The sequence below is a fragment of the Malaclemys terrapin genome, chromosome 1 (assembly GCF_027887155.1).
Source record: "Malaclemys terrapin pileata isolate rMalTer1 chromosome 1, rMalTer1.hap1, whole genome shotgun sequence".
Taxonomy (NCBI): domain Eukaryota; kingdom Metazoa; phylum Chordata; order Testudines; family Emydidae; genus Malaclemys; species Malaclemys terrapin.
In genome coordinates this window covers 105,510,465-105,527,257 of record NC_071505.1, presented here as the reverse complement: position 1 = coordinate 105,527,257, position 16,793 = coordinate 105,510,465, and the positions used below count along the sequence as shown (strand labels likewise).

Genomic DNA, 16,793 nt, shown 5'->3' with positions numbered 1-16,793 from the left:
AAAACATGTTTTCATAAACTTACTTTTCTTATGTATCCAGCACATTTAACGTAACCTTTAACTGTTTCAAAATGCTCATTTTGTGCATTTAAATTAAATTTCAATTTACATCCAAATACAGCCGAACAGTACTAGTAAGAAACTAATCTAGTATGCAAGAAATGAATCATCCATCATTTTCTCAATGAATATAAAACTTAAAAAAAAAATCCAAACAACTATCTTAAACTATACAATGGCTCAAATAAATGTAAAGATACTGTGTATACTCCTGGTTAGCAAGAAGTACCAACTTCCGTGTTAAGACTAGATTAGTGGTCAATGTTTTAATGGTTACCAACCAATGAGAATCAACTCTCTTTAGGAAAAAAAATTAAAAAGTACAAATGCAAAACAAGGTTAAAATAAATTTAAATTTAGGTTTCCTGCTTGCTGATTTACATCATGATTAAGATTAGTGATTAAAGTCACTTTGATTTAAATCAATCCATTCTGATTCCCAGTAACTGCAGCCAGACCTAAAGAGCAGCTCTGTGGGGCTTGGAAGTTGGTCTCTCACCAAAAGAAGCTGGTCCAATAAAAGATATTACCTCACCATTTTGTCTCTCTAACTAACTGCATAGGGCAAGTATGGCCATAAAGGGCACCACCTCTGGATGAACTTCCCCCACCTTCAGCTTTAGACACACAGGGTAAAAAAAAAAAAAAAATTGCAGCACAGAGTCTCAGAGCCCAGATCAACTTACTTGGGCTTGCAGGGCTTGGGGGCTATAAAACTGTAGCATGGACATTTGGGCTTGAGTTGGTTCCAAAAGTCTATACTGGATATTTTTAGCCCTACAGCCTCAGGCAGCTGATCAGGGCCAGTCATAGGTATTTTATTGCATTTTAGATGCAACCCAAAGGGCCCAGCAGCTATGAAAGATAACAAGGATATAACTTTGGAATATTAAAAGTATTTGCGATAAATGAGGATTCCAGTTAATAGTCTGATTAACACTGAAATACAATCTTTAACTCATTTCAAACATAAAAGGCCTCCAATAAAAGCTCTGCGGGGATACAAAATTTATATCTGCATCCGTGGACTATTTTTGTGGATTGCAGATCGGATGCAGATATCTATGGATTTGCAGGGCTCTACTGATAAAAGAATTGAAGAAACTTATTACACTGATGTTTCTATTGGTATCCAGTAGATGACAAAGAAACAGAACTGAAATCAGAACACTGTCCCAACCAGAGCCCAGAGTCCAATAGAAAATAAGATTGTCCTCCTCCACTGGACCCTGAAGCAGAGTATATAAACTTGAGGCCACTGTTTGGACCCCATAGTTGATGAACCCACCGAAGCTGCAGCAAAACTAGAAATGTTACTGGACACCTGGAGCAGCGGTGAGGTCCAAATCTCCCCCCTGCAAGAGTTACCAGGCCTAAGTAGTAGTGGTGAGATTTAATTTTAGAGATTCTCTTTCAGTTACTTATTTTAAAGAACACAAGTTCTTGGTGAGTATACATGCTGTCCGATGAGACTCCAATGAATCATATTTTGACTTTTTTTTGTAAGTCATGTTATATCCATTATTTCCCTTTTATAAGGGTAAGTAAATTGTTGTAAGAATCACAACAACACAGCTTTAAGCAGTTACTCTTAATACTTAAAATTTCTCCCATTCACACCAAACAATTCAAACAGGGACTACATTCCTAAGAGTGCCTTAAAATAGCATTACTGCTCAGAGAAGTACTGGAAGGGTGAAAAATATATTAAAGGTACTGAAGAACTGGTAAGTAATCAGACATTTTGGTGATTTGTTACATGGTGTACCTCAACCCTAGTCTGGGACTACTGCTCACAAGACTATTATATATTCAGTACATGCCTAGAACATTTGGAGTATCCTAAACTTCATCTAAAAACTGCTGAGTCTATAATTAAGTGTATTTGGGTAAATTAATAAACTGTTGATTGGTTAAGAGCACCAAACACCCAATTTGAGAAATACTGCTCAAGACCTGATCTAAAAGGAACCTAGCATCATTATGCTAATACTTCCTCACTCTGTAGAGAGGGGTCTACCCTAATTAAATTAGATTCAAATATTGACCAACACTTATCAAATTGGCAGATTCAACTTCTTAGATTTCAGCTTTAAAAATATTTAGCTATAAATTCATAAAATTGATCCCCATTCATGCTTACTTCAAGCACTTGAATGTTAGGAAGTCCTAGAATTTAGACAACTAGCTGATCAAATGTATTGATTCATCTGCAGTTCTAGCAGGACTGTACAGTGCTACCCTTTAGTAGCTCTGTTCTTTTTTGCCAAGCACTCAAAAGGTAATGACATGTAAGTGCTTCTCTCCAAAGGTTCTCATATGAGGTTCTGTAGGGTTCCATGTGGTCTACTCTGTGTATGAAGCCATTGGAAGTGTTAGCAAGGAGACCTGGAATGTGGCATGCTCATAAATATCTCCATCACATTCAAAGCAGTCAATTACCTTTGTTCTCTGCTTGGTTGAGGGCTAGCTGACCAATACTGGATCCAGAAAAGATCAAGGTGATATTGATTGGTTTAGAGGAAGTAGCTAGAAAATAAGGTGGTCTTCTCCTTTCATTGCGTATATCCACGCCTTATTGTAGGCTCTGCAGTTTTGGGGTCCAGATAAAATACCAGCTGCAACTAGACAAGTGGCAGGGAAGGCCAACACTGACCTCTGTAATACCAGAAAGTTGAAACATTTTATTTTGGATAGGGATCTTGCTATTTTATGCCTTTTGGTGCTGTGTATTCTACATGAGTTAGAATAGATCTTAAGTCCTTCCTGAAACTGAAGTTGGTGCAGAATTCAGCTTTCTAATTGTTAATCAATAAATACTGTTATGTGCATATTATATTGCTATGGTATACATCAATCACCTATCAGTTTTTGGTTGGTATTTAAGGTATTGGCTTTGACCTATAATAAAGAACTCAGCTACAGAGAGAAGAGGCACTTGACCTGTAGCCCTTTTGCAAGTGGGGAAGGAGGGCGGGGGGAAGGATGTCTCCGGCAGGGCATTATCTAGGAGGGCCTTTCAACTATGGAACTTGCCTTGACCTGTATTAAGTCAAACCTGTTGAGCTTCGGACATGCTCAGAAGCCCATCTGGGCACTGTTGTGGCAACTGGGCCTACAATTTTACCCTAATTGTGGGTTTTAACTGTAAAAAATGAGTACATTCATAAAAATGTCACAATAATCTATAACAGCTAATGCGGATGGGAACAGGTACACGAAAACCAGATAAACTGAATTAGCTGAAACCAAAAAGGCAACATTGATAGACTCCAAGGACTGTTGAAATTATGCATGTTAAAAACAAATGATATGGAGCCAGAAGTTAATAAAATAAAACTGATGTCAGATAGTAGGCGCAATAGGTGGACAAAATAATGAGGGGATGGTCCATTTCAATCATCACATCCTTTTGGGGTCCTTAAAAGAAAGATTTTGTGGGTCACATACAAAAGAACAGCAGAGGGGAAGAACAGACAGAGACTACCGGAACAAGCTTTGCTATCATGGCCAACACCACCACCATTTCCGGGGACCTCGGGCCTTCATCAACCTGATCCTGAGAAATATCCTGACCAGGCCAAGCCAGAGAGAGGGAGCCAGATAACATCACCATCCTGATCACCTCCAGCTGAATCATAACCACCAACTGGGATGAAAAGACTTCAACAGCAACTGCTCCAGCTCATACCAACTAATTTATTTTCTTTTCCCAAAAAGGACAGTTACCATCATTTAAGAGACTGTCAACAAGGTTTTCCCTTCCCCCTTTTAAAAAACTCTCTCCAGATAACATCCTTCTTCCCTTTCTTTTATTAAAAATGAAAGCATTATTTAATACTTTACATTTCAAAGGTTTTAATAAAAAGATTTTAGAAAAGAAGGAAAAATAGGTAAAGATACAACAATGTGTATGCCATGGTACTACGCAGGCTGTGGCCTCTGTATACCAAACCCAGTTTAACGATGATTATTGTTGGACAGTGACAGGGTTGTGTTAATTCCTTTAGACTATATATTCTATCTAAATTAATATATCTCCATCTGGGCTTTGGAGGCATTTTCATTTACATTTTTATCAGGGCTTTTCTGGTTAGTATTAACTTTTCTATAGTCCATTCCTATACTCATTTGCAGGGCTTTGCTTGATGCTCCCTTACTGCTGCATTCATGTCCTACTCTGAGTTTGCCATCCACAACCAAACAGATTTAACAAAAAGGGAATGATTTGACTGACCATCTTTGAGTGCCTTTGTTTTTCTCATATTATAACCAAGTTTACATGTACTACTCCACATCATACCAGTTGTTGCTGGACCTGTCATTATGCACTATGATCAATGCTGTGTACTAAAGAAAATTGTTTTACATTGGCCCAGTACAATTAAATGTATTTTAATATTGAAAGCCACAAAACAACCCATTAGAATCCAGCATGATTACATAATAGCAAAACGGTTTCTCAACTCCCATCCCCTTAGAAAACTGGGATGGTACAAACGTAACAGTGTACTGAACACAAGAAAAACTTGGCTCATGTTACAGACCACAAAGTGTTGAAACTTGGGGCCGAACATAAGAAGTATGTGGCATTAAGAAGGCAGACAAGACAGTATCTTGTATGATGTTTAGTTCTGTTTGTCCTGGGAACGAAGAGGGAGATACATCGAGCAGAAACTCAAAAGAATTGAAAATATAACCTAAAATTAAGCAACTAATTTCTTCATTCATTTTTTTCCTCCATTATCCTTGACTTTTATAAATTAAAAAAATCCTGCCATCCCTTTCCACCTACTTCCCACCCCCCTCTACCCTATCCCTTCTTTCTGCTACTCTTTTTCTATTAAATTTGCTTTCAAATCATGCCTTTTTCTTCAGTCTTTCCAATTTGTTTTTTGGAGAAGCTGTCTGCCAAGATTCGTTCTCTCTCAAGAAACCCCTTATGAGACTTTACTTCCTCCCTCTGTTCAAGTGTTCACATTGCTCCCTCTGGAGCCTGTCAACAATATTCTTACAATCAACTAAAGGGAAGTTAAGGAGAGCAATATAAGGCTTTGTCTATACTGGATTTTCATCATTAAAACTTGTGTCGCTCAGAGGTGTGAAAAAGACACCCCCTTCAACAACAAAAGTTTTAAGGACGTAAAGCATCAGCGTGGACAGCACTTCATTGGCAGGAGCTGCTCTCCTGTTGATGAAGCTACTGCCCTTGTTCGGGGTGGTTTAATTTTGTCGCCAGGAAAGCTCTCTCCCAGAGATAAAGAGTGGCTACACACTTACATTGTAAGGTGCACAGTGTAGCCAGAGCTTAAAGTGATGCAGAATAGAGATAACTCTCACACCTGCCAACTTTGGCTGTTTTCCCCAGGGTAGACATGCCCTACCATCGCCCCTCTTGAAAAAAAAATCTAACTCTGTTTAAACCAGGTGGATCAACATGTATGGTTCTAGGTCGCTGGTACTGTTCTTCTAACTGGTTTAGAAGTTTAAATATACCAGTTAGAAGAGTAGATCCAGCCACCAATGCCTTAGAACTTTTTTTTATTTTTGTTAATTTGCATCACATTGAGAGAACCTTAGCAATCAAGATCCAAGTTCTCTCTCATTCTAAGACCTAATAGTTTATGCTCCAAGCAATTGTAATAAATGGGTGGAAGCAGCGTTCCACACAAGTCAGTGAACTTGCTTTAGTTTTGTCTTGTGTCCTCACTAGCACTGTCTTAATTCAATCCAAGGCCCTCTTTATACCCATGTCCATCACAGGGTAGGAAGCATAGCCACTAGCTGCACTCCACAGTAGCTTGAGCCACTGAGCCTCCTTTGTTCACTAACCAAGAATCCCCCATCAGCCATGCCCACCAGTTGAATGCCACCTAAAAATGTTGCCCATTTCCAACCTTCCCATTACACTACTCTCAGTCAGCCAACTTTTGCTGGCTGAGAGTTTCAGTTTCACAAACTACCTGCTGATCTGTCTTACAGCTGGTAAACTAGATGGTTTGCCAAATGAGGATATAAACTGCAGCACTGTCAGGGGGGAAACAACACGGGTGATGTTCCAGGCCGGCCTGGAAAGGATGTCAATCTCAGCCATCAAAGTACAGAAGCTTTGATAAGTATAGAGCAAAAGATTATTATAAAATGTTTGCACAAGTACTTCCATCCATCCAGTGATTAAGCCTGGAATAACAGACTCAACAACTTTACCTAAATTCTTTACTAAACCAACAGGAGTTCTTCTGTGTGGACACAAAGTTTATTTCAAGAGAGAGGGGGAAGTAAGAGTTACCTAGCCCTGCAAAATGCTTTAGTATATACAAGCAGTGGTAAGCTGGAGCCGGTTCGCAAGAACCGGTCGCTAAATTTAGAAGCCGGTGTAGAACCGGTTCCTAAAGGGGCGGGCAAATTCCGGTCATCCTATCTGGCCTGCCTGAGCTTCCAGCTGGGGAGGCCAAGGCTCCCCCGGCCCCTCCCTGCTTCCCCCCCCTCACAGAGCTGCCGGAGCCCTGGGGGAAGTGGCAGGCTCCAGCAGCTATTTAAAGGACCGGGGGGGGCACGGAGGGGGGGCAGAGGCAGCTGTAGCCCTGGCTCTTTAAATAGCCCCTGGAGCCCCCCGCTACCCCAGGGCTCTGGCGGCTATTTAAAGGGCCCAGGGCTCCCCTGCTTCTACTGCCCCAGCCCTTTAAATAGCCACCAGAGCCCTGGAGTAGTGGCGGCGGGGCTCCAGCAGCTATTGAAAGGGCCAATAGAAGCAGCAGGAGCCGCAGACTTTTTAAATAGCCCCCAGAGCCCCACTGCTGCTACCCCAGGGCTCCAGCAGTGGGGCTCTGGGGGCTATTTAAAGAGCCTGGGGCTCCAGCCCCTGCTCTTGCCGGTATGCCATACGGGGCCGTACCAGCTTACTTTCACCTCTGGGCAAGGGGGTGGGGCTGCAAGCTCCAGCGCTGCACAGCATCCTTACACAGCAGCACAGTAAGGGGGCCAGCCGGGGCTGGGAGGAGGGGTAGGGAGCGGAGGTTATGGGGAGGCAGTCAGGGGACCGGGGGGGGAGGGGGGTGTTGGGTAGGCGTGGGAGTCTCGAGCATCTGTCAGGGTATTGGTGGATGGGTTGGGGCAGTCAGGGGACAGGGAGTGGGGCGAGTTGGGTAGGGAGTGGGGTCCTGGGGGGCAGTTAGGGTAGGGGTGCGGTCAGGGGACAAGCGGGGGGGGTTGATGGGTTGCGGGTTCTGAGGGGGTCAGTCAGGAGCAGGACATGGGTTGGGGTCAGATGGGTGCGTGACGGGGGGGGAGACAGGCATGTGGGGCTTGTACTCACTGTGCGGTTCCCTACCGGGTCTTCAGCGGCATTTCGGCGGCAGGTCCTTCACTTGCTCCGGGTGAAGGACCTGCCGCCAAAAACCCGGAGCGAGTGAAGACCCCCCCTGCCACCGAGCACCCGGTAGGAAACCGGTTCTTAGGATTTTGGGAGCTCATCACTGTATACAAGGCTGTATATGCTCTGCCACAAAGCTAACCCCACCCCCCCCCCCTTCACTTCTTTTGAATAGTCATATTTAATTCCCCATGTATGCCTTCCACTTCCCCATTCTGTTTGGGTTCCCTTCTGCCCAGGAAGAATCACTTTCTACACATAGGACCATCCCCAACAGAATAGTAGTGATCTTATTCCATGGAGCCTTCCTACAATGGAATTTTAAGAATTTGAGTGGGTAAAGCAAGAGGGGGAAGATCACACTGAATTCTTACCATCCCACATAATCTCCAGCAAAGGCATATCTGAAGCCAATAGACACTATTCATTTCCAAAAAGAAAAGGAAAATGATTAGCCATAGACACCCAAGGAATAAGGGTTCAACAAATTAAAAATGTGCTGTTGCTTGTTATCCAATGGCCTATACAATAAAGCAAAAACTCCATTTCTAGTAAAAATGATTCAGTCAAAATAGAAGAGTCAAAATAAAAGTCTGTAACTGCTGAACATAACAATGTTAAGCATAAAGGAAACACTAAGGAAGGCTTGAAAAATTTACTTGCCAATGGGAAGCTTTCACTGGCAAACACAGGGCCTAAGCCCACAATTTCTGCAGAATTTAAGTTTTCATTTTAAATAATGAAAATTTCAGATCTTTACAGTTAGACCAATAACCTTCCAAATATTAACTGTACATAAGCCAATGTAGTGTTGTCTTTCCAAGTATGCAGACAGGTGATCTAGTGCTGCTACACTTCAGCTAAACAACAGCAATGACAATATTGGCCCATGGCTCCTTCTCACTTCTAAGCAGAAAATGAAAGCGTATAATTTAAGATATATTGAACACCTAATAGCCATCCCAGTGGCTGATGTGAAAGAACAGCACATCCAGGGTACTGAATCTTTAAAGCCTACAGGGCCACGAGTGGAGAGGAGCCTGAGATGCTCAACAATCTTTTACTTCTGTACCTCACTGGTGAAGCCCACCCTGACCCTTGTCTTTCATGATTACTTATAGTTTTCTGTCAGGGCATGAAAACATTTACTAATCAGTTATTAACATGGCAGAAGATTGAACTCCTTACATGAAAAGAAAGGACAAGACTGCAACATTAGAGGTAATGTGCATAGTTAAGATTAGAACAACAACAAACTAGAACAAAGGATGGTTTTGTGTAGGGCAACTGGAAGTATTTCAGAAGTGCTGAGGGAAGTCACTAAGAGTGAGATTAAGGGGAGAAAATGGAACAGTAGTACTCAGTATTCTGAGTGCACCACCAGTAAAAAGCACTCTCCCATGCAGAGTGGGAATCTCTGCTACAGCAATATGAAGTTTACGTGATTCTGAGGGCTACACTATACTAATGGTGGGAAAGTAATGGGCCGCAGCAGACAGAAGTTTCATAAGCAGGGGGAAGAGAATCAAAGAGGCAGACTGTGTGTCGGGAGAGAGAGAGAAGAAAGTGTAATTCCTCACAACAATCTGGTGGACACACCTAATAGGTAGGGGAGAAAGAAGGAATCGTTACATCTATTAAGTCTTTCTATCACTAGCTAGTCTGCTCTATCAGAAGCACTCAATACAGAAAATAAAGGTGGCTTCAAATTGAGGTGGAATACACCATTTTCAATCAGCAGCAGAAATATAAAATAAAATAGATCTCCCCCCATGTTAGTTACTTTCCATTTCAAGATTGCTCCTAATGTTGGAGATGGCTAAAGCATCTCATAGCATCAATTTATATCTGACATTCTTCACAGTGTTCAAATAGCGGTCCATGGAGAGCTCTCTATTCACACAGTGCTGGCTCCTTTTAACAGCTTTCGCAGGTATGCTGGATGTTCAGTGAAAAGAAGAACCTGGAGGCCTACAAAAGCTACTAGAAACAAAGAAATCAAACTGACCTAGTGTCTGACTACTTCTAGTTAAGAGGAGATAAATCAGCAAAAGATAATTACCTTTTTCAAATAAATTAAAAAAGTGATTGCCTGTAATACAATAAAGATACATGTAATATTAGGGAAGTATTCAGTGTAAGCAACTGTCAGGAGGAAAGATGGCCTGCAACACACGGTAAGATGCAGGTCCATGCTATGAGTTTGAGAAACTCTGCTAGAATCATCTCTGCCAAGATGGAAGGGAGCATATCCACCTCCCACAGCATCTGGAAGATTTGTCAAGGCAGAATTCCCTCCCCCCACAATGTGTGCAATTCCCAATCCTCAATGGTAGCTGCAAGGGCCTGAGGGCAGAGTTCATCCCCTGAAGTGCTCAGGGCAGAAAGGCCTGACAGTAACTACACAGATGTTTATTACCCTGTCATAAGAATCCTTTACCCTTCTCCTGGATCTAAGCACCATGCCCAGTAGATCAGAACTGCTCCCGCTGTACTGTTGGGGCCCCGATACTCCGATCGGGAGCGGGACCAGCCCCAGGCCACAGAGACAGTCCTAGTAAGCCAGGAGAGCCCAGCACCGAGCTATCCCTCAGCTCCCTGGGCAGGACTTACCGCCACTACCTGGGGGTTGGGGGGCAGCCCCCAGGCACTGACACCTCCCCACCCGCGCGTGTGGCCCGAGGCTCCCTCCCTCCTCCCGGCCTCTGGGCGCGGCGCGCCCGGCTGCAAACAACTCCCAGCCCCGCTCGATCCTCGCCGCCACCGCCTGGCCTGTTACACCCCCGACCCGCACCGCGCTATCACCCCTGCAAGCGCCCAGCCCAGCCCGGCCCCTGGCAACGTGGGGGCAGAGGCGGCCTATTCTCTCTCTCGCACACACACACACCCCGCTATACCCAAGCGCACCGCCGGGGCGCTGCTCCCCATCACGGCCCCGCCCGACTCTTACCTTGGCCACATAGTCCTTCACCTCATCCAGGTCTCCATTTTTGAGGGCCCACATAAACTCCTTGTCAGACATAGCGCCGCCTGACAGAGACACGGGAAGGCGGGAGCGGCGAGGGCCCAGCACCCACACGGAGAGGGGCAGCGCTGCTCAGGTCGGGGGAGGGACCCTTCTCTGGCCGGCTCTCGCTGTCCTAGGGGAGGGGACCCGGGCGAGCGGCAGTTAGGGCGGTTATACTACAACGTTCCGGGCCTGCAGCTCTCGCTTTTCGCCGGGAATCGAGAAGGGGGAGGGGAATCCGCCTAACCGAAGGGAAAAGCGGTTTTACACGCAGCGTTTCCGCTTCCGGTTTTCAATCGGTCAGCCCGAGCCCAGCCCCCTCCACCCCAGCAGAGAAAGGCCACTAAACTACGCATGCGCCTCCGGGCCACTCTGGCTTGTCTAACTGAGCATGCGCCTCGGAAGCCTGATCGAATGAACGCCTGTCGCAGTGGTGTGGCTGGAATCAGGGTTCTTAAACTCCGCGGGCTCCCCGCGCAGGTTCTTGCTTCCTTGTAACGCCACCACGCACACCCTTGAAGCCCCTGCTGTACCCCGTCTTCATTTGCTGACAGAGGGTTGTTCCCTGAGCAAAATGAGGACATAAAAGCAGGGGCAGAGATGGCTGCAGACTGGTAAAATAGAGGAAGGTTCAGAAATGGGAACAAGAGCTTTTGCCCCTGTTTGCAGAGGATGGCTTCATGCTACAAGGGAAAAGGGTTTTGCACCCCCTTTCCTGATTTTTTTTTAAATAAAGAAAGGCTGAAAAGTATGCTAATCTCTTTTGTTGTTGCTAGAACACCCAGACTTATATGTCCGATTTCCCTAAAGAGACTCTGTGGACAACTGAAGTTTATAAAATCCAAGAAGTAGCAAATGAAACCCAATTCTTTCTTTTCTATGCTGCCTCTGGTATCTGGAGCAGATTCAAAAAATCTGCTCAAACCAGCCACTTTCCTAAACCTCATCCAAGAGACTCCTAGATACTTGATACAAAGTCTACAACAGTGAACTATTTAAAATGTAAACTAAAAAAACTTACCTAAAATTGTGCACAGAGTGACACCAACATCATATTTACATCCTTGTCTAGTTCCCCTCTAATTTCTTTTGTCCCTCAATTGTTGCTTCCAGTCTAAAATTTAGGGCAGGATCCTGCAAGTGAACCCACATGGCATAGGGTTCTGCCCATGACAGAGTATGGGGGACAGCCCAGATCTACAGAGTCTGATTCATGGATTTTAAACTCTTTATAGCCTGGGATTATGTCTACCTATTATAGAAACCACCTTCTACACCATTGAACATAATATAAGTGCTTGTGTTTCAGAAATTATGTGATAAGTTGTCACTTTGTAAATTTAACTGATTATTGAAACCAAGTAGTTTATATGTATGAGGTGGTGTCTGTGTATGTACTTCAGGCAGATAAGAATTGGGGAGCACTGATTAGAGGGACTGTAGCAGGTTGACTATGTGGAAGAAGCATGGGAAATGCTCATATATCCCCCATGAGATTGGAGGAGGCAGCAGAAAGGTGCTGAGGCAAGGCATAAGAAGGTTGGTAAGTGGGTGTGCCAGAAGTTAATGCTGCTTTGCCTCCAGCCCCATTACTTCTGATGTTATTAAATTCATCCTTGTGCTATGTCCCACTTACACCCTTTTTTGAGGGCTTCAGTGGTTACTTAAGTGGTGCAAAGGCCTCTGCACAGGCGTGAATTTCACTTTTGTTGAATATAAATACTGTATCTAGCTTAAATAACTTTTTTATTTATATTGTCATGAGCTGGGTGGAACCTTGTTATGAGTTGAGTGAAAATTCCCACCTAAGACAAAAGGAGTTTGTGAACCTGCCCAGGAGTATTGGCTGAGTATTATTTGGATAGAAGGGGGTATGTGGGGTGGGAAGGAAGGCAGAACAGAATAACTGAGAAAGTGAGAGAGAGAGAGAGAGAGAGACTACCTAAATGAGCAGCTAAAAGCACAATGATCACCCTGGTGGGTGACCAGTTTTTGGTTCAGGGTGCAGGCTGAAAAGGGTGTTTGTGGTACTAAAAACAAGCAACTGAAACCATTTCCTGCTATTTGATTCCTTCTGTGTTCAGAGACAGGACTTTGTACATTCTTTGTAAATAAAACTACATCAAAGAAAATACCAGATTCCATCAATTTCTACTTCCAACCAGAACACCCCAAGGGCCCTGAAACGTTGACTAGCTGATCAGGTCAAAAAAGAGCAAGAATATGGTTCAACAAATAAATAAATCATAAAGGTAGGAAGGAATAAAATAATCACAATAAATTATTCACATTTTCTAGAATCAAAGAGTATCCAACTGTTTTAATTATCCAATAAAAAAAAAAAAAAGCAGGAGACACAGTACCTATTTGTACCCCTCCATGCTTTATTTTAAAAGTCCTGTTTGTTCAAGGGAGAACTACATCTGTTTGGTCAAGGAAGAAACCTACCATATACTACCTCGAGCCATAGCACCATAAAATTCATTAAAGACAATATTTATATTAGAGGTAATAAACAAACATAAATGCAAAATACAATCTCATGTAAAATCCTTTTCTCAAGAGAGAGAGATCAAACCAACTCAGGAAATAATACACTAAACTCTTAACACCACTCTAAATTCAGTATGGTTATTAAAATGTTACCGGAGTTCTAGGAGTGACCGGTGTGAAAACTGGGGAACATAATTATTTTCTTTTGTTAGTTTGCTACGTTTCTAATGGATTTGATACACTTTGTCTCCCATTAAAATCACTGGAGAGGAAACTCTGAAGTATTCTCTGTATGCTGTGCATCGAGCAATTGTATCACCTCATAATGGTCAGAACAAAGATTTTTTTTCTCCCATCAATTTGAACCCATAATTTAGCAGCATAGAAAATGGAAATAGCTCCTGTCTCCATAAATTCTTTCTTCAGCTGCATGAATCTTTGATGACATGATTGAATAGAGTTTGTTGCTGTTGGAAATAAATTTATTCTTATCCTTTGGAAATTCACTCCCCTCGTCTAAATCACTTTAGAAATAAACTCATAGGGTCCAATTTTGCTTGGCCCTAATATAATATGCATAGAGAGAGGGAAGGAGGGGGTATAAAATGTTCTTCTCTCCTCCCTTTTCTGAGGGCAGAATTGCATTTGAAAGGTCAAGAACTGTTCACTCTATTCCCACAAGGGTGTTTGGCACAACAAAGGGGACCAGGATGAGATGAGGCCATGGCTCCACCCTCTCTGCACTGGCCCATGAATCCCTAAGTAAGGGGCTGCACCTTATAAAGAAGTATAAGAGTAGTTGTGCTCCCCTCCTGCAGCAGAGAAGGATGTTATTCTACTTCCTTGAAATAGAAATGAATACGTCCATGTGCTTCCCTGGGCTGGTGCTGCTTCTCACTGCCTGTAATCCTGGGCAATGCCTAATGCCCCATAACTTATCACTTAAGGGTACGTCTACACTACCCGCCGGATCGATTGGCGGGTAGTGATTGATCTATCAGGGATCGATTTATCACGTCTAATGTAGACGCGATAAATCATCGACTCCTATACTCCACCACGGCGAGAGGCGGAAGCGGAGTCGACGGGGGAGCGGCGGCAGTTGACCCCATGCCGTGAGGATGCGAGGTAAGTCGACCTAAGATACATCGACTTCAGCTACACTATTCTCGTAGCTGAAGTTGCGTATCTTAGGTCAATCCCCCCCACTGTAGACCAGGCCTTAGTGAAGCAGTTACTAAATAAGAGCCTGATTCTGCAAATTGAGTGTATCAATACTCACATAATTTGTCTCAGTAAGATCAATGAGACTACTCACGTGAGTAAGGGTTTGCAGGATCAAACTCTAAATCAGTATGGTGGACTTATGCATCATCTCGTGAAACAAGTATTCTTGCAGCCTTGGATTCTCTTCTGTATCAATATCATTTGTAGATGCCAATATGTTCTATAGACTGCTTTGACTATCTCAGGTTTACAAAAGTACAGGTTCAAATCACCCCCTCCATCTCTGTGGGTAGAAAGGGCTAAAATCACTTAGGCCTTCACCCAAGGAATCTGGAGGAGGAAGTCCTGCTTCTGACATAATTTTCCATTTCTCCAACACCTCATGGAAGCCCCTCCAAGCAGTTGGGGATCTGTACATGGAAGGTTTGGGGAACCAAGGCTCCAAATTAAAATTAATGACAGAGCAGTATTAACTTTTGTGCCTCGCCTCCCTGTGCTGTGAAAACCACAATGTGATGAGGGAAGTTTCAGGCACAGCAGCCAGTATCAGCGTTCCTGGATGAAGTCTTTCCCAGGAACCAATGTGGCACAGAGCGTCTGTGTGAATGGCTCTTTCTTCCAGTGGATTCCTTGAGACTTGCATTTTGGGGGAAGGCTGCACCAAGGAAACTCCTGTACTACAAATTTCAGTAAAAGACTACATATAGGGAATTACATATTCTTCAAGAGTTTATCTATCTTGGAAAAATGAAGAGATGACTGTGACATTGCAGTCTATATGATTTTATAAAAATATGCTAATGAGTGAATATAATGTAACTGGAATATGCTTCATGCAAAAGGTCTCTTGTAAGGTATCATTACAAAGCTTATAATCTACTAAGTGTGATCATCCTATTTGTATAAATGTGCCACTCTTGTATCTGAAACTAGAAATATGAAATATAACTCTGAGGGCCTATTATAATTATGCAAAGTGTGGGCCATTAATGGTGGTTTGGAATCTTGATGACTCCCTTTAATCAGGACAATTGACTCCAGATGGCTGTGTTTTACCTGTAAGTCTTCCTGTATACATGTGTGCTGGCAAGTGGGCAATGAAGTCTTGCAGTGACATGTGATCATGTCACCTGAACTGAAATCCATCTTTAACCTGGTGTCTTTCCATTGAGAAGGAGGGAGTGGGAACCCAGAGAGGGACAAAGGATTCCCGCCTTATGCAAAAGATATATAAAGGGGTGGAACAGAACAAAGGGAGGAGAGGAGCCATCATGAGGTATCCCCTAGCTACCACCTGAGCTGGAACAAGAGCTGTACCAGGGGAAAGAATTGTGCCCAGGCCTGGAAGGTGTCCAGTCTGAGGAAAAAACTTACTGAAGCATCTCTGAGGGTGAGATTATCTGTATTCAGTTTGATTAGACATAGATTTGTGCGTTTTATTTTATTTTGCTTGGTGACTTACTTTGTTCTGTCTGTTACTACTTGGAACCACTTAAATCCTACTTTCTGTATTTAATAAAATCACTTTTTACGTATTAATTAACTCAGAGTATGTATTACTACCTGGGGAGGCAAACAGCTGTGCATATCTCTCTATCAGTGTTATAGAGGGCGAACAATTTATGAGTTTACCCTGCATAAGCTTTATACAGGGTAAAATAGATGCCCAATTCCCAATGGGGTCTAAACCCAAATAAATCAGAGTGTTAGAGACAGGAACACTTCTGTTAGCTGCTTTCAGGTAAACCTGCAGCTTTGGGGCAACTAATTCAGACCCTGGGTCTTTGTTGGAGCAGATGGGAGTATCTGGCTCAGCGAGACAGGGTGTTGGAGTCCTGAACTGGCAGGAAAGGCAGGGGTAGAAGTAGTCTTGGCACATTGGGTGGCAGCTCCCAAGGGGGGTTCTGTGATCCAACAATGACTTGACCCTGGAATGAGTTAAACAAGCATATTCACGATGTGTAAGACCTTGTCTGCATTGGGAATTTACCTGGATTTCAGTGATCAGTGGCCAGGCACTGGCGTAATTGCATCAGTGCAAACCACATGTGTAGACAAGGTTGTGATTTGCACCAATGAAGCTTACCCCTGCTCAAAACCAAGATGAGCTCAACTAGTGCAAATTGTGCACTAAGGGTTTGCACCAGTGCATCTACATTGGTAATTATTTACCGACTGGCAGAATCAGGGCAAATGTCTAAGGTAGATAAAACCTACGTGTTTAAAATCTGAGGCTTAGTCCATTGAGCTACCTCTCTGAAATGGAAAAGGGAAGTAACAGTACAATACATTCTCCAATATAATTTCTCTAAATTGGCTATAACACTGTTGTTGTTATTAAGTTAAACATCAGGTAGCCTCAGGGTTGCATGAGAGAGATGGAGGTCTGTATCCTAAAATGTGTGATTATTCAATGTAGCTGAAAGTAACAATCAGAAGAACTTAGCTCATAGTTTTACTAATAATGAATGAGTTGGAATAGAATGCAGCTCTCTTTTTCACAACTCTGTTGGCTTTGCCATTCTAACTATGGTGAAATCATTTGCCAGTAAGCAAATAAGACTTGGACACATAGGGAATGTAACAAGATGATATGATATTTTCACAATAAGTCTTTTCACCATCACCACACTT

General features: G+C 43.2%; 1 protein-coding gene across 1 annotated transcript in view; it reads right to left on the bottom strand.

Moving 5' to 3' along the window:
- MTPN (myotrophin) overlaps nucleotides 1-10,744 on the bottom strand; it is a 55,634-nt gene extending 44,890 nt beyond the window's left edge. Inside the window, exon 1 of the mRNA XM_054034208.1 lies at nucleotides 10,383-10,744. Within this exon, the coding sequence (XP_053890183.1) occupies nucleotides 10,383-10,454 (72 nt within the window). The 5' untranslated portion in view covers nucleotides 10,455-10,744. The remainder of the gene's footprint in view (nucleotides 1-10,382) is intronic.
- Between the last annotated feature and the right edge of the window lie 6,049 nt (nucleotides 10,745-16,793).